The following is a 21,338-nucleotide window of genomic DNA, read 5'->3' on the forward strand; positions in this document are numbered from 1 at the left end:
GCGTTTCGAATTTTGAAACGACATAAATACTATTCCTTCAAATATGAAAAGCACCAAGAGCTACGAGATGGGGACGAAATACGGCGGCAGGCGTTTTGTTTTGATATGATGGAAAGAATAAACACGGATAGGGAATTTTTAAAAAACATATGTTTTACTGACGAATGCACGTTTGCCTTAAATAATGAACCCATTGTTCAAAATTATCGATATTGGAACAAAGAAAACCAACACAGGTTTGTCGAAACAAGGACGCAATTTGGGCAGGGATATTCGGACACAATATTATCGGGCCATTATTTCTTAAGCAAAATTTAAATGCAGAATATTATTTGGAACTACTCGAAAATCATATTTTACCTGCTTTACATGATGCCGCTAGGGGATTAAATTAGGAAGTTTGGTACCAAATGGATGACTGCCCGGCTGTTCGGGAATATTTAGACAATAGTTTTAACGGAAACGTTATTGGCCTAAATCATACAGTAAATTCGCCAGCAAGGTCTCCTGATATTTCGCTAAATGATTTCTTTGTCTGGGGCCTTTTAAAAACAGGATATACAAGGATAAAAAATACCCAAATCTAGACGAGTTAAAAAATGCTATTTCTGCCGAATGCAATAGAATTTCAGTTTGCCAACTTTTGATTGCAAAAAAAACATAATAATTGTTTCAGGGCTCGAAATATGCTACCCATAAAAATATTTTTAAGCACTTATTAAAGACTCACCCTGTAAAATATTCATGAAAGTAGAAAAATAATACATACGACATTTATTTTGGAAACATTTCAGTTCAGCCAAACATAATATTGTTTGGTAAACCATACCTAGGGGTAGGATTTGTGTGCTTCAATGCTCATGACGCCAATCGTATTAAATTACAGACAGCAATATGAAAAACAACGGTTAACAAACTTCATATTCAAATGAATTAATAATAAAATACAATTTTAAATAATAAGTCTATTCGATTTTAATATTTTTATTATTTTTTTATGGAGTACACAGTACAATTTAATTATTTCATAAAGACAGTTCAATTTTGTAGTAAAATATTTGCAAAATTTAGCAAAAGCTCGTATCGATACAATTTTTTTTTCGAAAAGCGGCAGATATCGTTAATGTTAATTACTAATAATTTTTATATTTTTTTCTTTATTCCTTGGCTATAAAATAAATATCTGAATTGGTTAGTAATGTTCATTATTTTACAAAATAAACACACATATAATTGCAAATATTTTGAAACTTTAAATGTACTTTAAATTCTGCAGAAATATTGGGGTTGCAACCGTAATGATCTTGTTGATTTCGCGAAAATTCTTCCAATATTTCTGCAGGTTCTTGACTAGTTAAATTAATAAATTTCAGCATTTTATGTATGTAATTATTACAATCTATTACAAATAATGTTCTTGCTGACAAACTTGGCATGGACGCATTCCAAAAAGAATGCCATAAATCGATCAAATCCTTTGGTGTTATCGCCAGATTGTTTTAAATACTTAAAATTACAAAACAGAAACATTAATAAGCGATTAAAATATCACAATGTTTAAATTCCACTATTCCGGCCTGTAGAATTGCGTTCCAGGCGGAATCTTGTATCCTGGATAAGTAGAATTGAGGGCGTGTTGGGCAAAGAAAGGTTCGTAGTTCTTGTCTTTCCTGGTAGGCCTGCAGGCTGGTCCTTGGGCTAGTTCGATGCGTAGTCTATCCTCTTCCGCCATGCGGTGTCTTACGTCTTCTGGGGGCCATTTTAGGTCGCCCCGCAGGTGCTTTCCTCCTACAACAACTGTTTAGTATACAGGGTTTTAGAAAGGGGGGCATAAAACTTTGATTTTTCCGATATGGAACACTAAAATGGAGGTAATGTTTGATGGATAGTAAAAACATGTTACGTGAGTGCATAGAAATATGTGAACACTATTTGTGTGAATTAGTAACACAGTAATCACTCAAAACTATCGTATTTTTTTATCCAGATCAACTAGAGAGACCACGGAGCAGCGTAACAAGAGAAGTAGTCAGGTCGTATAGATTGAACAACAGGAATACTGCCATGAGTTACAGGAAAAGAATACAAGAGCTAATTGAAACTCAACCAGTCAATGAGGAACAAAATCTAGAAATAATGTGGGAAAATTTTAAATTTATACTATTAAAAGCAGGGAAAGAAATCTGTGGAACAACGAAAATTAACAAAAGCAAAAGACAAACCGCTTGGTGGAATGACGACATCAAACATGAAATTAAAATGAAAAAAGCGGCATGGAAAAACTATTTATGTGGCAGAAACATGGATAAATATGAAGTATATAAGAAACATAGAGAAAGAGTGAAGCAACTTGTAATGTTATCAAAGAAAAAGTCATTGGAAGAATTCGGTCGAAAAATTGAACACGATTTCCACGCAAATAAAAAGCTATTTTACAAAGTCCTTAAAAATCTTCGATGCAATAACAAAGACCCACCGATGAAACAAATAAACGATAAGAATGGAATATTACTAATGAATGAAGAAGACATTATTAAGAGATGGAAACAATATTTTGAGGATCTTTTTGAAGGGCAGAGTGATCAGGAAAATTTAGTCGTGGAAAGTAGGGCCACATCTCAAGAGGAAGATATGATAGAGTTAGAGGACGTCCATTGCACCATACAGAAACTTAAAAAAGGAAAGGCGGCGGGACATGACGGCATCACCGCAGAAATGCTGAAAAACATGGGAGAAAAGGGAGAAGAAATACTAACAAAGATTTGTACTTTAGCGTGGAACGAAGGAAAAATCCCAAATGATTGGAAAATAGGGGTCATCGTACCAATTTTTAAAAAGGGTAATAAAAGGGATTGTAATAATTATCGAGGAATCACACTTCTTAGCATTGCCTCTAAAGTTTATGAGCGAATACTGGAAGCAAAACTCGTAAATCAAATTGACAACCAACTTGAGGAATCGCAGAGTGGATTTAGGAAGTGCCGATCATATATTTACAATTAAACAAATAACGGAAAAAATTAGAAATACAAATGTCCAAGTTACCAAGCCTTTCTTGATCTTGAAAAAGCCTTTGACAGACTTCCAAGATCTGAAGTTCAGAAAACCCTAATAAATAAAAACATTGACCAAAACTTAAGAAGAGCAATAATGAGTTTTTATCCGACACTAGAAGCTATGTAAGGACCGATAATATGCATTCAGAAGAGTTTTCAATTCGTGAAGGTGTTCGACAGAGAGGTGTCCTAAGCCCAATTTTATTCAATTTAGTTATGGATGATGTAATGAAAGAAACCAGACGAGAGACATCTAAACTTCTTGTAGGGTACCAAAATATGCAGCCTGTGTGGATCAATGAATGCGCTTTCGCTGACGACATCGTTATATTTGCTAGAAACGAAACAGAACTTAAAAGAAATCTCAATACATGGAAAAACAAATTATCTTCCAAAAACCTTAAAATAAATGAGAACAAACAAAAATAATGATTAGCGGAAAGAGTGAAGAAATGGTTAGCATAGAAATAAATGATCAAATAATAGAGCAGGTAAATTCTTTCAAATATCTGGGAGTCCAAATAGAAAGCCAGGGACATCAAAACCAAGAGATAACTGCAAGAGTCCAAAGCGCTGCAAATCTATACCATAGCATAAAGAACACATTTCTAGGCAAAAAAGAGGTATCATTGAAGACCAAAATCAGCGTGTTTAATTCAGTATTCGTACCAATATTAACATTCGGTAGTGAGAGTTGGGTTCTCACCAGGAGACAAGAAAGCTTAATACAAGCAGTAGAAATGAAATACCTACGAAAAGTGCTAGGGGTTACGAGGATGAATAAACTACGCAATTCCCATATCTCTAGAGAGCAGCTGAAAGTCCAGCTAGTACTAACAACTATCGAAAACTGCCAGTTGAGGTGGTACGGACATTTGAAAAGGCTCAACAAAGAGAGACCAGTAAGAAGAGTATGGGAGGCAAAAAGGCAAGAAAAAAGGAAAAAGCGTAGACCTGCAACTACTTGGGATCAAAATGTTGCAAAATTACTTAAAACTAGAGGGATCGGCTGCGCCGAAGCAGAAAGCATGGCCCTGGACAAGAAGAAGTGGCAAAATTTTATTACTACTTATTACTTACTTTGCTCTGAATATGATAATCGTAAATCACAGGGTGTTCAAAATTCTACGCCAAACTTTCTAAAATATAAAATAATTTTTATTCGTTTTTTTTGAAATTTAAGATCCTGTATAATATTTTCTCAATAGATGGAGAATCAAAAAATGAACATTTTTTGTATTTACAGTATTTCAAAATTTTTAACTATTTTGCAGATATTTGCGGTTTTATATTTCATATGGCATTTTCCACAATAAATTTTTATCAAAGCCACTCAAAATGATTTTCTCTCGTATTTTACCGTTGAAAAACTCATATGAAATAATACTGCTTGTATCTGCGAAACCGTTAAACATTTTGAAATACTTTCCATCTAATAAGAAAATAATATACAGGATGTTCAATTTAAAAAGAAACGAACAAAAATTATTTTGTATTTTAAAAAGTTTGGCGTAGAATTTTGAACGCTCTGTATAATTTACGATTACCATATTTATAGCAAAGTAAAAGTACAGACCATCAAAAGTAAATAGCTAATATAGTTTTGATTTCAGGACATTTCTTGTATTTATAAAAATATTTTTAAGAAAGGCTGAAAAATATTACATATTTTTTATTTATTTATTAATATCTGTGAAACCATCGAAACCATCTTACGATTACGTAAGGTGATCTGAAAGGAAGCCAAAAAAGCAATAATTTACAGCGTGGTCCATTTAAAAAAATCCTGATCCACTCATACTTTTTTGGGCCACCCTATAGAAGTTAAAATGTTTTCCTGAAATACATCACCCTATACACACTTTAGGTTTGCACTTAAACGAAATTCTAGGAGCTATACAGATGCCTGGCGCACTATTGCCGAACCCTGTATAAAGTAATCATCTAATTCACATGTACCAGAATCAAAAAATATTTAATTTAGGTATTCTGACAAAACGCCTAAGAAAATTCTTGGATAATGACCGTTTTAAAATACACACACCGGAAAAGTCTAGGGATATTACAATATTATCCAGCCATCGTCAGTAATTTTATTATTTGCATTTCTGATATAATAAAATTAAAATAAACAAATAGTTTACAGGACGTAACAAAGGGCAAAACGGACAAAACGCCTAAGAAAATTCTTGGATAATGACCGTTTTAAAATACACACACCGGAAAAGTCTAGGGATATTACAATATTATCCAGCCATCGTCAGTAATTTTATTATTTGCATTTCTGATATAATAAAATTAAAATAAACAAATAGTTTACAGGACGTATTGGAAATAAAAATGCGAAATTTACCGAATTTTTCAAATTTACCTTGATTTTTATTGAACTCAAAAAAATACACACATTTTTTTTTATTCTAAACTGTGAATTAAAAAAAAAGATAAAACCATTTTACTTATTAAAGGGTATGGCCTCCTCTACTGTTCATCACAGCCTTACATCGTCTCTACATGCTCCTGATCAAGTTGTCGATCTCTTCTTGAGGTACAGCCTGCCACGTTGCATTCACGGCCCGAACCAGATCCCTACGAGTTTCACGAGGCATAGCCATTCTCAAAATTCTTCTTTGGACCGCGTCCCATACGTGCTCGATGGGGTTGAGGTCAGGAGATTGTGCCGGCCAGGGTAAGATGTTTAATTGATGAACATTGATAAACTCACTTACCACTCTGGCTGTATGAGACCGTGCATTGTCATGCATGAGAATGAAGTTTCTCCCAAAATCATTGGCATATGGTAACACGACAGGCTCAAGAATTAAATCACGATATGTGATTCCTGTTAGAAACCTTTCAAGAAAAACGAGATCAGTTTTTCGGCCTAACTGGACTCCCCCCCTCCAGACCATAACTGTTCCACCTTGATAAGGGTGCACTTCCTGAACATGATCCAACCGAATAAGATTTCCCGGTTCTCTCCATACCCTAAGCCTTCTCGAATCCGGATGAATTCCAAAGCGTGACTCATCCGTGAAGAGAACATTGGCACATTGTTCATTCGACCACTGAACATGATCTTGAGCCCACAAATATCGTACCTCTCGATTTCCTCTCGTTAAGGGTTAAGCTCTCCAGGGGCGTCTGCTTCTTAACTTGGCCTCTCTTAATCTATTGCGAACAGTGTCAGGACTAACGGTTACATTATGTGTTTCCTGGAGAATTAAACTAAGCTCTGGTGCTGTAAGAGTCGGTCGGCGTCGAACATTTAATTGTAAAAAATGATCTTGCTGAGGGGTAGTAATGCGATGTCGCCTTGTGTGCCTTTCAGCAACATCACCGCTTTCACGGTAGCGTGCACTTAATCGCGATATTACACTTTGCGTTGTATTTAATGCTCTAGCTACGTCGATTGGGCGCATTCCAGCTTCAAGCATAACCATGGCCCTTAGCATTTCGTCTCTGTTAAGATGTCTACGCTCCATAATGTCGTTTAATACTAAACAGAGTTATTTGAATGAATTCTGGCCAGTTATCATAAAAACATAGCCAGTACAGGTTAAATTCGAACAATTGATGCTAGGTGCTTTTTATACATTTGACAAAAAATGCACAAACACTTCTGCAAATATCCCAAATTTAGAAATAACTAGTTTGACTACTTCGTTTCAATCGAAGTAGAAAGAATCGGCCTACAAATATATGGTTGTTTATTCAAAACATTTATTTTTAACTTTAAGAAAATGATATCCCTAGATTTTTCCGGTGTGTGTAGATAACAGTAAATACCAGATAATGGAAAAAATTGTCACAAAATATTCTTTAGTCACACACAATAGGTTTGTTCTTTATTGCAAAGCTATGATCGTATTAGTGTACAGTTTTTGCACCTACATACATGTGTTTAATGTGCATTGCGCTTAGTGGTGAGCCAAAAAACAAATACTACCAAATACCTATTACTTTAGTTATAGTACCAAATCTTAGAAAGAGCATTTAACAACATTTATAGAATTATATTGAAGAAGATTCTAGAACCTTGCCTAGACAGCCTTCAAATTCAGTAAAATAAACAACACAGTGTTAAATTGAAAGAAACAAATGTAACTAGATAGATAACAGAATCATATTTTTGTTTGACTTCTGCATTAATTACACTAGTTTACATGGTTTTCATACCCCAGCTGAAAGTTGTTATTTTATTATTTATTTAGGTAGAATTATCCAGAAAAAAATAATAGAAAATTCTGTCACATCTGGTTTAAGAAATATTTAGTTACTTAACTGAAATACATAATGTTGGTATTAATACTAAAAAAAATTAAAAATGACAAATTTTTGCCTTCTTTTTATAGCTATTTGAATCAGTTTCTCTTAGAACGGACCAACAGTAATCCCCTAATATGTTTTCATCCCAAAATCCTTGATGTCGTTCTTCAAAAACCTTTAAATCTTCGTGGAAACGTTCCCCTTGTTCGTCACTCATACTTCCTAAGTTGTCAGGGAAAAAACTCAGATGCGAGAGCAAAAAATGAATCTTTAATGACATGTTTACTCCCATCTGTTGAAAATTTTCCAATAAATCGGTAACAATTTCTTTGTAATTTTCACTTTTTTTATTTCCCAAAAATTCTTTCACAATTCACCATTTGGAATGATTTCCAAGCAGATTTTTCATTGACAGATAAAAGGCTTTCAAACTGAGAATCTTTCATAATTTTACGGATTTGTGGGCCAACAAATATATCCCAATGTCTTCGTAACACAAAAGTAACAATCGTTTTCATGATTACTAGGTTCTCTCCATAGCATTGGTGAACCAAATGGAAGGTATGCTTTTTTTCCTGATGACCACTGGAGTAAGACGAATCTACACCTTTCGCAAAACACATGAGGCACTCACTTTTTATCTTGGTTTGCAACAGGAAATCCAAAATAATAAAGATATGCAAATTTGAACGAATCTAACAATGGGTCTTCTCTTCTTTGATAATATATATTTCCCACAAACATAACAAGAACGATCAGAACTTTGTTTACATATTCTACTCGACATTTTAAATCAAGCCGAAACAAGATAATTCTTATCGTTTCAATCAAACGAATAACACTAAACTGTCCTCACCACCTCAGGCATTCGAAAAAAAAAACATTTAACAGCAGCAAGAAATTGTGACGTGATAGAATATTTCTTCTAATACTTTTAGGTTTAGGGAAGGTAGATTAACATATTTATGTGCATTTATTTCGGGGTATATAAAAAAAGTTAAACTTTGTAAACTAGTGTTATTTTTGTCTGCCAATAATGAACAAACCTACTGTCTGGCATTTTGAATATCAAACAAACCTCTTAAGGAAGCCGTGGCTGGTTGTGCTGAGTAAACTGGGGCTGGTTTCTGGCTCACAGGAGCCGAAGGTCGGAGTGTGATGGTGGACGGAGGTGGTTCTACCGGCTTGCCTTGTGGTCTAGACGCTGCTACCTAGAATTTGGTAGTATCGGTTTTTATATGTATGTGTAACTAAAGGGATTAAATAGAGTCATGTCCAATAGGAAAAGCAAAACCCCCAAAACGAATTATTTATCCAAGATTTTTAAGTTAATGTCTCATTTTTGTTTGCTTTTTGTTCATGCCGTTCTGTACTGTATGATCGAATAAAAACGGCGTCAACGATGGCTATAAAATGAGAGGTCGCTGTCATTTTATATGGGAAATGTCATGGATCGTCATTTTCCAGCCAACTGGTCGCCGTTTTTTCTCGATCATACGGTACTACCACAGATTATACGGATTATAAACTTTGTTTTTTCTTTATTGTTTTTCGTGGTTCCAATTTTCGGAATCGGGCACTAGTTAAGTTATTAGTTTGCGCACATAGCACGCCCCACAGTTAGCCTGGGCCAAGATGTCAAGAAAAAAAATATATAAACTTTGAGTACTTTATTTTTTAAATGGCGATACCACTGGCTTCATAAAAATATAAAAATTAAAATCGCCGACGTACAATTGGGGTCTCTACACAAATTTAAAAAAAAAACTTTTTCAACCAAAGTAAAAAGCGCGTAAAAAGTTTTGTTAATAATAAATAACGACCATCATCAGCAAAAGTTATGCTTGATTAGTGGAGACTGTTGCACCCATAAAACATGTATTCTTTTAGTGTTGTTTCTTTGACAATATTCCCGAAGAGGAAGTTAAATCAAAGGAAATGTTAGAAACTAGGATGAAATATAGTTAGTAATCTCATAGAGTTACTACAAAAATTGCCAAAAATAAAGGATATTTAAATATATTCCTAAAATAGTCGTCGTCAATGACACAAAGTGGCGTAACTCATTTTTTGATATTTTCCAGAAGAGCGATTTAAATAAGCTTCTTCCTAATTTTATCTCAATACCAACCAAAATAATGTAGTCCCTGTGTTTTTTTAACAAAAAAGAAACACAGTGTCGAATGTAGAATGTTTAGGAGGGGATTTAATCATCGCGACCTTAAAGATCTATTGTGTGTTCCCCTTTCTTGAGTTATAACGAGTTATAACTCATCATACAGTCTCAGGGCTTTAACGAAAGCCAGTATCTGAGACGGCTCCATAGAGGCCAGCTCTCCATTCTCGACATTAGCCGTACCAAAGTTCATGGCACGAATGATCGTCGTCTCGGTGCACTCAATGATAAGGTGTTCTGGTGTTTCTCCATTTTCCCCACAGAATCTGCATTCGCTGCATTGTTTCTCAGCTTCAGCCTACTGAGGTGTTCGTTGAGGAGACAGTGTCCTGTTAGAAACCCCGTGACAATCAACTGAAGATTGTTTTTACTTAAATCAAGGAAAACCTTTGATTTTTCTCGGTCGTAAGTTCTGAGGAACTTTTTCGAGTGCCTTAGACCGTTGGAGGACACCCATTCCAAGTTACGGATGAAGTCTTCCAGATTCTTCAGTTCCGCTTTCAGTTGGTTCCCATTTGGAAAACAGAACGGTTCTGGTCCAGTTAGTAGAGTGTTTGCTCCATAGACTTAAAATAAAATATAGACTGAGCATCTCATTCATAAATAGCTGGAACGTGCGGTCAGACAATGTCTTGTTATTGTTGTGTTATTGTTTTAGGTTATAACGAGTGCGACACGAGCGATAGATAGGTTGTCTCTGTCGTAACGGTCGTTCCCTGACGACTCTGCCGAGAAACACAACACTGTCTTTCGTTTCTCAAGTACACCTGAACTCTCCGTATCATAGCCGGGTAATTTTTTTATTCTAATGAAGCCATAATTAAATTAAAAATATATCGTATTTAAACTTTTTTATATTTTATTAAGATTTAGGACAGGTTTTTTAAATAAAAGTTTAGAAAAAACGTCTTAGAGTCCAAAATGGATAAAAATAATAAAATACACGTTATAGAAGAAATTTTATAATCGAAATTACGTAATTTTTGAAATTAATAATAAATTATTAATTTCAAAAATTACGTAATTTCGATTTAAATTAATAATAAATTATTAATTTTAGTCAAACATTTATAACCCCTAATATTAATCAAAACAGAATCTATTCTACAGATATAATAGAATCGGCGACAGGGAGAGAAAAAAAATATGATTGTTGTAATAACAAGATTTAGTATGTTAGTATATGACATAAATTAGGATTGATTGACGCATTCAATTGTTTTTGGTCACTTCCTGTTTCACCGGAAATGACTATAACTTTTAATTTTTAAACGGCACCCTCGGTATATTTCTACTTTATTCGACAGAAAATGCAAATGGTTTAATTGTAATTGTAACATGCGATTCATAACGACAATTTGACTCGAAATACCAAGTGTGTGGTATCAATATATTCATAAAAAAATGCTTTTTCCAAATATGCTAATGAGTCACCCTTGTTCCATTTGAAAAAATTGTTACATGTATGATTAAAAATACGATTTGTACATCTTTTAACCGGCCTAGACAAGACACGAAACTCATTAGACGATCAAAACTATTTTTCCATCGAATAAAGTAGCAATATACCGAGGGTGTCTTTAAAAATCAAAAGATGTAATAATTTCGGTGAAACAGGAAGAGACCAAAAACAATTGAATACGTCAATAAATCCTAATTTTTGTCATATACCTACTAACATACAAATCTGTTTTTTTTTATCTGAAAAAATAAAAAAGTTATAGGGGGTGAGCCACTTTTGGGACGACCCGGTATATTAAAAAATATTGTTTCATAATGTACTATCATTTTAAAATTCTTGTATGTTATTTTAGATTCTGAAGATAATTTTAGAATAAACCGGAATATATTTTTAATAAAAACATTATTAATTATAACAGTAGTAAATAATGTAATGTAAGAGAAAAAATTCAGATTTTACATTTTACTAAAATATTATCTAAATAAGCGCCTTTCTACAACAACGCCACTGATTCCTAATGGGTAAATTGAGAGTTGCCTACAGGTCGAAAGTCGTTTCAAGACTTAAATGGATTACTAAAGTCACATTTCTTGCAAATTTGGCACTGGCGAACCATATTTTATAGTTCTTGAACAGAAAAAGTCAATAAAATAAACACTTAAGAACTACAAGCTAAGAAAATGCGTTAATACAGCCGGGGACATAGCGGCAACAAAGCTTTACCGCACACGTGCGACGCGTACTACAAGGTAATAAATGAATGAATAGGCTCCCTCGCCTCTAATCGGTGTTGTCATATTGTAAAGAACTTATCTTTTTTAAACAGTATCTGAATTATAATTTAGTAGTATAAGGACTATTTAATACATCTATGGAATATTAAAACCTACTTTATTAAACTGTAGTATTAATATCTCAATATATGTGTATAACAAGAAAAAAATATTGATAATATTAAAGACGTGACAACATAGGCTGGATGAGGAAGGCTCGGTCGACTGTACCCAGAAGTAAACATGTGTACAAAAAAGATTGTTTGGCCGCGTTGAGATGTAAATAGTGTAGTCTATATTTTATTTTAAGTCTATTTTCCTAGCTAGGTCATTTGCTTTTTCATTGCCTTCAATCTCTTGGTGAGCAGGCACCCAGAGCAGAAAAAACACAGTGGCTTCAATATGTTTTGGTTAGTATTGAAACAAAAGTCGCAAAAAAAATTAAACCGCTCTCCTCAAAAATGTCAAAAAATGAGATAAGCCACTTCGAGATGTTGACAATGTAGTGTCAAGTTAATATATTTAAAGTCTCTTCTTATTTTAAATAAAACTTTTACAAAAAAAAATCAATTCTATAGCACTCATTCAACAAATCCTTCCATACCTGAGTCTGAGCAGCTACTGGTTGAGACTGAGAGGGAGGTTGCGAAAATGACTGAGATTGGTATTGTGGAGAAGGTTGCTGAGGGGGTTGATATTGTTGTTGGGGAGGTTGATATTGTTGTTGAGGAGGTTGATATTGCGGTTGGGGAGATTGATATGGAGAACTAGGTTGCTGATATTGACCAGGCTGACCGTACTGTTGCCCAGGACCTTGGTATTGCGGGGCGGGTTGTTGGTATCCTTGACTCGATTGGTAAGGCTGACTGCCGGGTTGGTACTGAGGTTGGCTTTGCGCCGGTGTACCGAAATATTTTGCGGGAGGTGCAGCTACCGGAGAGTGTACCGGGGCCCAACCTTTAGTAGGTGTACCGGTACGAAAACCGTGAGGACTCTGGTTAATAGAAGGAGATCCCAGTGGCGATCCAGTACCTACTGAGCTCACGTCTAACGGTTTTAAAGGGCGTTGGAAAGGTTGTTGGGTTTGTTGGTAAGGAGCACTCTGCTGGGGAGAGTAGCTATTCTGTTGCAAACCGGGGCTGGAATATTGGGGTCCACCCTAACAAAAACAAAATTTTGCTTCAAAAATCTAATCTTCTTCGTATTTATATACAGTGTGGTGTATCGGAACACGGAACATAGGAAAATCCATGTAAATTTTGAAAATTTTATCTCCCTCTCCAGATAATTTTATGCAAAAGTTGTATTAGACCTTTTTGAAGAAAAGTTAAAGTTGTATTTTTATCCAGAATTTTGTTTCATTTAGAATAGCCATTTAAAAGTTATTTGTGAAAATCTACTGTCAATTTAATAAAATTTATAATACGGCCCAGAGAAAGCTCAAATTCGAGTAATTTTGTATAAAATAGTTATGATTTTCACGAATACTCAAAAAGTTACGATGCTTAAACGCCATTTTGCTGGAAATACTATTTCCACTATGCTAGGTTTGTTCGCAGCTCAGTATCCGGACAAACCTACACCGAATAAGTCATTAGTTCAAAGAATAAACCAGAGGTTTGGAACCAAAGGCACGGTATTAAGCACATGAATAAATAAATAAATTTTTAAGTCTTTATTGTCAAAAAATTTTACAATTTGTAGACAAAGGTCTTAATAGAAGATTATTTTCTTTTATCTATGGACAAAAGCTAAAGTAAACAATAAAAAAGAGAATACAAAACAAGTATACAAATTACATTGTCAGTCTTATTCGTTAAGTCAAAGAATAAAAAAATAAAAATAAGATTCAATAATATTTAGTAAGTTTATACTAATTATGTAACAGTAGTAGCAAATATTAGACCACTGTTTACAAGATCAAATTCGATTATCAAAATATAAGTCATTTACGACGTAGAAAGCCTTGTCTAGTAAATAAGATTTCAATGCTTTGCGAAATGAAGAAAATGATGTTATGCATTTGATTTTAAAATGCAGGTGATTGTGAATTTTTTTCGAGTTGTATAATATTGAACTTTTAATTAACTCTGAGCGTGAGGTAGGTAGATAAAGATCTTGCTCCGCGTTCCTGAGTGGATAAGCGTGAGATGGCCTTTCTTCAGAAGCTGATACATGCTTACGTATTAGGCAAACGGATTCAAATAAAAATAAGGAAGGAAGAGTTAATATTTGTAATTTTTTAAAAAAAAGTCCTGGCAATGAGTTCTGCTGTTTAGTCCTTGTGAATATCGAACAGCTCTCTTCTGGAGCTTGAAAATGCGGTCAAATTGAGTCGCACAACACGTACTCCAGAATGGAAGGGCATATCTGAGGTGCGACTCAAAAAGTGCATAATAATCAGTTCTAGCTATTGACAAGTTAAGCTCCTTAGAAACAGATCTTAATGCAAAACAGGCAGAGCTTAATTTTTTTTACAAAGCATCGATATGTATGTCTCATTTTAGAGAATTGTCTACAACAAGCCCTAAGAATTTTACAGATTTTACGACGTGAATGGTGGTTTTTTTAAGTACAAAAGGCTGCAGCGAGCTCAAATGTTGAGACTCAGGAGGTTCGAATCGCACCAAGATTTAATGGTGATTAAGTCGTTTGATATAATCCTATGAAGTGCCGCGACGTCCTTGTTGCTCCAAGTGAAGCTAGTGTCGTCCGCAAAAAGACATATTTTACCACTGATGTTTATGTTAGCAATGTTGTTAATAAAAAAAGAAACAATGAAAAATGAAGATGTGAAGACAATAATAATGAACAGAAATAAAACAACATTGACTTGAATATTCTTCTTTATGTTGAAGAAAAGAAAAACATTGACTCCCGTCTATTGGAGATACAGTAGGAAAAGACCACAAGGTCTTTCGCCCAATGACTTCTTCCTGTGGATCATACTCAAAAATCTAGATGAAAAATTTAGATGAACTGAAAACAACGCCTCAGTGGAATGCTAAATATTCTCCCCTTAACAGGTTTGTATTGTGAGGCGTGAATTTTAAAATCATTTGGTGTATTTTTTGGATGTAAATATAACTGGTATAGTTATTTAATAAAGTTCCTTTAGAAACAAATATTTTGTTTATTTCCTAAAAGTTTTGTATGGTATACCATATATACCATATATTTTATATGGTATATATGGTATATATACCATATATTTTATATGGTATGGGCAAGGCCTGAGAGTAATGAACAGCAAACAAGTCACACACCGCAAATACTATTCTCAGTTCAACTAATTCTTTTAGTTCAACCACCCTTTCCAAACCACACAAAGTCGTAAACAAAATGTGACATCGAATTTGACAATGACAAAATCATATTTTTGCTGGTATTTTAATTGTAGCTTTCTCTGGGCCGTATTATAAATTTTTAGTAATTTGAAGGTAAATTTTTGCAAATAACATTTAGCTGCCTATTCCAAATAAGACGAAATCTAGACGTACACTAAAGCCTCTTCAAAAAAGCCTCATACAATTTTTGCATAAAATCATTTGCGGAGAGTAATATTTAAGCTTTTCAAAGTTTACATGGGATTTCCTATGTTTCGTCTTCCAGTGCAACATACAGTATAGTCCGTATTTAGTACATTTTTGGCCTTGATTTGTTTAGATTTGAATAATTACATTATTATAAAAGGTATTTGTGTTTATATTGTTGTTAGAGGGTAAGAGTTTTAATAAAGAAAGATATTTAAAAAAATATTCTTGATATAATCGAGATATAAACCATAAAAATAAAATCCTCATATACTGTTATAATGGAATTGTTAAAGCGTTATTATTTTCTAAAGGAAGACAGTTATAAAAAGTACATAACGGTGCTAGAAATAATACGGTCTTAATTAAAAACTCGTGCTGTGCCAAGTGCTGTTGTTACGCTAAATTTATTCTGGTATAGCCCTACCCACCTGTATATGTGCAGGACTTTGCTGTGCTGGTTGAGCCACGTCCGCTGGATCTAGAACGCCCTCTTGCGGTGGCGGCCAGGCTACCCTTTTAACGCCTATACCAAAAAAAAATGTGTAAACATTACTAACATCAAACTAAACTATGATTATAGTTAAGCTAACCATACTTATTTCCCCCCCTTATTATAGCGGACTATAATCTTTCCTATTCTTAAATAATTATAAGAAATAATGATTACGTTTACATGAATGTGTTAGACAGATAATGTTCATTACTGATACTAAGAGAAGTTTGGACTTCTATTTTATTTATTTTAACTTTCACAGCGTTTCGGCCAGATGTACGAGCCCTAACAACTATATGTTGGGACAAGTAATTTGTTAAAACGACTCAATTTATTTTGTTTATTATTCTAAATTCAAACATTACAATATTATGATCTAGACAATTTTACTATATTTTTATAACTTTGCAAACAAATCACTTTAGATAATAGCTTATTTTGCCAAAATCAAGCCAAATTTGCTGACAACTATATATTGGGACAGCACAACAAGAAATTTGTTTAATACGGAGTTACATCACCTTTCGCCTTAACAACTGCCTGAACTTTTAATGGCATTTATTTACCAAAGATTGGCACATTTGAGGAGAAAAATTATCCCGAATTTCGTGCAGCTTTGTCCGCAAATCAAAATTTGTTCGTTGAGGGTGGTTTCTTAAATATTGCTTCATTTTATGCCACACATTTTCTATAACATTGAGGTCCGGACTACTTGCAGGATGGGATAGAACTTTTACATTATTATTACCGAACCAATTTTTGATTTTGCTGAATGGCACGATGCTCCATCTTGTTGGAAAAATAGTCTTCGTTTGGAAACAATTCTTGAGCACTAGGCAAAAGTGAGGTCTCAAGTATATGTTGATATTTTTGGGCGTTAACAGTGCCATCTATAAAATTTAATTTGCCCAACCCTCTTGCTGACATGCAACCCAAACCATAATCCCCTTAGGAAATTTAACAACCCTCTTTAAGCAATCTTTATGAAAAAATTCTGCTTTATATTTCGTATTATTCGTTTTCGATGATCTCTCTAAATATGACCTTATTCCAATCATTTTGTGTCCACGATAATTTAGATTTTGCCTAATTGTAGCGATTTTTCTTCTGAATCTCTGTCAGTAGCGGTTTTTCTTTGGCCTAAATAAGAATTTGTATCAATAATCTTCAAGTAATTGATTATCCACACAAAATAAAGATTACCTTGTAAAACCCCCAGACCACATTTATGGATATATTTTCGGCCAACATTCTCTTGATATATTTAAACCAGTTACAGTATTCCATTTAACTGTTACTTCGCGAAGAGTACTTCTTCTCGCAGACTTGCGCAAATTTTTACTAAATTTCGTAAATCTCTCTGAGATACAACTTTTGACCTTCCCGAACTTTTACCTCTAACGTCTACATTGACAGATTGCCGTATTTTTTTTATTATATTAAAGACCGTGGTTTTTGGAATACTTAAATCATCAGAAATTTTTCGAATTGTTTTTCCCGTACTGTATTGACGAATGATAATTTCTCGTAGTTTTTGATTTGTAGCTTTTCCACGGACCATTACTTTGAATTAAATTAACAAAATTGAAAATTAAAAAAAATAAAATTACTTACAGTAAATCTCACTACTCAAAGTATCGAGTCACTTACAAGCTGTCAATGCTGAAGTAAACAGTTTGCGACATTTGTGACGTTTATAGCAAAGCCGCCTATGATGATATTAATTATTTAAAAATACTTGTCCCAACATTTAGTTGTCAGCAAATTTGTCCTTTTATGAACAAAATCCGCTACTATAAATATGGATTGATTTACAAATTCATAAAAATATTGTCAAGTTGTTTAGAATATATGGCTATGTTTATATTTAAAAAATTAAACATATATTTTTCGGTTATTTTGAAAAACCAGGGCAATAATTCCAAAATATGACCTTATCCCAACATATAGTTGTTAGGGCTCGTATCACTGACCATTATCAGTTCTTTAATTGACAATGGTCAGTGTTTATCAGTCAGCTTGGCAGAAACATTGTGCTAGTTAAAATAAATATAGACAATAGAAGTAACCTTAACATGATTTCCTAGATCAAATACTACAAGGAATCTTTTAGAAGGGTAAAGTAATTTTGATATTTGACAAAACTGGTATAATATTTGTCCTTAAGAAAAGTTCCAACCAACAACTGTTACCTACAGTGTCACAAATAGATCTACATCTTATAGGATTTTTTATCTACCTATTTCCTTAGGTGAAAATTTTATTTCGGTGATAGTTTTTGCTTTAATTGGATTAAACATTACGTAAGAAAAATTAACCTGTTACTCTCAGGCATCGGTCAAATATGACATTTAAAGACATAGGGCCAAAATATATTATCTCTACAGGGTGTTTCAAAAAACATGTGTCATCTCTCGTGGGGAGATTCCTCAGGCAAAAATAAGACTTATTTTTCATATCAATGTTTCGTAGCTACAGAAGGTTAAAGTCTTTTTTCGATTAATTATAATTTTCTTCCAATTGCTATTAGCGATTGGAATGAAATTTAGAGGGTAAAAGCACAGATTAGGTATACTATATGTATACAGATAAAAATCTTATCCCTAATTCGTGGTACGAAAATTGTTTTTTATGACGATGTGCCCTCGTAAAATCCCTGGTAAAAACGCGTAAAATAACAATAAACAGCGTAATAGAGAGATATCGCTAAACGAATAGCGTGCATGGACGTTATAGTTATCGGATCGGAAAGAATTCTGTTCGCGTCGCGTCCGCTATTTAAACTTAACCTAACTTTGAATTTAAAACTTTGAAATTGTTTTGTTTACTAGGTATTTTAAAACTAAAGGGCTAAAGTGCTTATTTCCAGTGATTCATTGTTCAACGTCTGCCAGTGGGTTTTGGGCAACAAGCAACAAATTCTCTTAGAAGGGCTAAGTCGTCATCTGCTGTAAGAAGTCGCCATCTGTTGGAAGAGGTGGAATCCATATTTTGGACCATATTTATTTAATTAAAACTAATCCCAGCTACTTAAATATCAAATTACCTAATAAAACTAAAGTAATAATTCAAAACAATTCAAACATAACCTAAGATTAAAAATCTCGCCGGCCGGCCCCGGTTGTCAAAGACCCGCACATGCTCATTTAAGCAATTTTTAAACGTTATTTAGAAATAGCGCTTGGTGTAATTGATCCGCAAATTACGTCAGGCGGTAACGTTATTAGCGGGTGTTGCGTTAAAAATTGACTCGCGCATATCGTCACCATGATAAAGGTATGCGTACATACTGCATGACGCTATTCGGTTTTCTGATATCTCTCTAATAACTAGAGTTGGGAAAATTCGAATTAAATAATACGACTAATTCGATAGTAAATTAAAACTAACTAATTCGAATTATCTTTTTCGATATAATCGAGATAAAAATTAGTAGTATTTTATATTATATCTGTGGTAACCGAATTACAAATGAACATAAAACATAACCTCTTATGGACGAATACGAATTAGTAGTAGTATAGTACTATTAGTAGTATTCTTTCGTTCGGAACGAACTGAAAATTTTCACTTAAACTGATTTATAAGGGAATCGACAAAGAAAGGAACGATCTGATATAGAAAAATCCAGAAATCATTGTTATTTCCTATATCACGTAGGAATAAATCAGTTTAAGTGAAAATTTTCATTTCGTTCAGAACGAAAGAATACTACTATTATTTGGTTCATTTCCATCTCACCCAAATTTCACCGAACACCTGCCGAACACTAAAATTAATTTTCTTCTTTTATATAAATAATTATTGATTGCAACTGATAAAATAAAAAGAAATACGAACCGCACGTAAACAAGGACATACTTATATCGTTTTAGAAGAAGCTTTTATTTTAGATATGAGCTTTTCAATAGGAATTGAAACAATCATAAACTCGGCACTTTTAAATTTAAAACTTTAAATTATGGTTTAATTTATTAAACGGCTTCGGCACAGTTAATAGAATACATTAAATAAAGAATATTTTTTTTATTTTTTATTCAGTGATAGAATATAGGCATGGCAATGGTTCAGATTTGTTTAAAATAGCCCCTAGACGAGCACTAGCTGGGACGAATTTATTTTTAGGTTAAATTTATAATACTACTAAATAATTCGAATTATTAATTCGATTATGAAATATGATATATTACTAATTATTCGATGGTGAAAATAATTCGATTATTCCCATCACTACTAATAACTGTGCCGGTAAGGCGCTGTGGACAATTTTAGAGGCCATAAATGGGCGTGCTATGTGCGCAAACTAGTAACCTAACAGGTTTGTTCGGGTTCTTGTTATTACCGATTCTGAATCGTCCTAGAACTGTGATGAGTATGCGCAGAAGGAAATACGAAGACATTATTTCATTTGCGCATGCGCTGCAGAGTTCAGAATCGGTAATAACAAGAACCCGAACAAAGCTAACTAGTGCCCGATTCCGAAAATTGGAACCACGAAAAACTATAAAGAAAAAGCAAAGTTTATAATCTGTATGATGTATATGTTTTCCTTGTGTAGAAAAATTGTGTAGGTCATTTAATGCCGTGTAAAAATTGTTTGTTGATATTTTGTCGATTTCGATCTCCTATTAAACACACTTCAGTGGCGCACATATTTTTACACAATATGCACGTCCCTGGTGACTATGTCAACACTTTTTCAGCATTAAAATATGTCGCACTTCTAGTAACTTTTACCCTCAAAATTTAATTCGAATAGCTAAAAGCACTTGAGGAATCTCTCCACGAGAGATGGCACATGTTGCTTGAAACACCCTGTATAGTCATCTATAAGAAAAATGTAATCTGTTATTTTTACGTCTACCTAAAAAAAATAAAAAATAATATCCAGATGGTTGAAAATTGGAATACGTAAAATTATAAATCAAAAACACTTTTAAAATACATTTTTTACATGTTAAACTTGAAAAATTATTTTGTAATAATAAATTTAAATTTAATCATTCTTATAACGTCGTGTATACTAATAAATTATATTATTAAAACGTTTCGCTTGTTTATTCCGCGGTTTTAATGGTTTGGCAAAAACAAAGCTGATCTTATTTACTCTGACTTTATGAATTATTGTAGTACATAGTTATTTCTTTAGAGTAAAATATTTAAATTAATAATTAATATACTCAATCTTTAAATAGGCTATAAAAGCAACGCATAGAAAAATAAATATTGTAATCGATACTAGATCCTTCAGAACTCAAAAATGTCCTGTTTATACTTGGTGGCCTGACTAAGCAACTGACGAAAATATTTGGCAGTTTCTCAAGAAAAACCTGAATCATATCATCGGACTTTTTAAAGCCAATTTATTGCACCTTTATGTTTCTAAGGTTACAGTAATAACAATTTTAAAATTACTCGAATGTAATTAAATTTCTTGCAGTAAAAGTTTTTTTTTAATTTACTACATTTTAATTTACTACATTGCTTGAAAATTACATACAAAATTGCTTACATTGAAATTAAAGGAACAAACATCTACACTAAATAAAACCACTAATTTATTCCACGAATTACGA

At 33.4% G+C, this 21,338-nt stretch overlaps 1 protein-coding gene across 5 annotated transcripts in view; it reads right to left on the reverse strand.

The window, feature by feature from the left end:
* Positions 1–968: 968 nt before the first annotated feature.
* The window catches only part of LOC115884746 (extensin), a 47,601-nt gene continuing 27,231 nt past the window's right edge, over positions 969–21,338 (reverse strand). For 4 of the 5 annotated variants that reach the window (XM_030903404.1, XM_030903401.1, XM_030903405.1 and 1 more), the window contains 4 exons: positions 15,698–15,792; positions 12,338–12,892; positions 8,401–8,533; positions 969–1,797 (listed from right to left, as the gene is read on the reverse strand). In XM_030903404.1, coding sequence (XP_030759264.1) covers positions 1,568–1,797; positions 8,401–8,533; positions 12,338–12,892; positions 15,698–15,792 — 1,013 coding nt within the window. In that variant the 3' untranslated portion in view covers positions 969–1,567. The remainder of the gene's footprint in view (positions 1,798–8,400; positions 8,534–12,337; positions 12,893–15,697; positions 15,793–21,338) is intronic. The other variant, XM_030903402.1, reaches the window with a different exon arrangement.

This window comes from Sitophilus oryzae, unplaced genomic scaffold (genome assembly GCF_002938485.1).
Source record: "Sitophilus oryzae breed Bouriz unplaced genomic scaffold, Soryzae_2.0 scaffold_357_pilon_pilon, whole genome shotgun sequence".
NCBI classification, from domain to species: Eukaryota; Metazoa; Arthropoda; class Insecta; order Coleoptera; family Curculionidae; genus Sitophilus; species Sitophilus oryzae.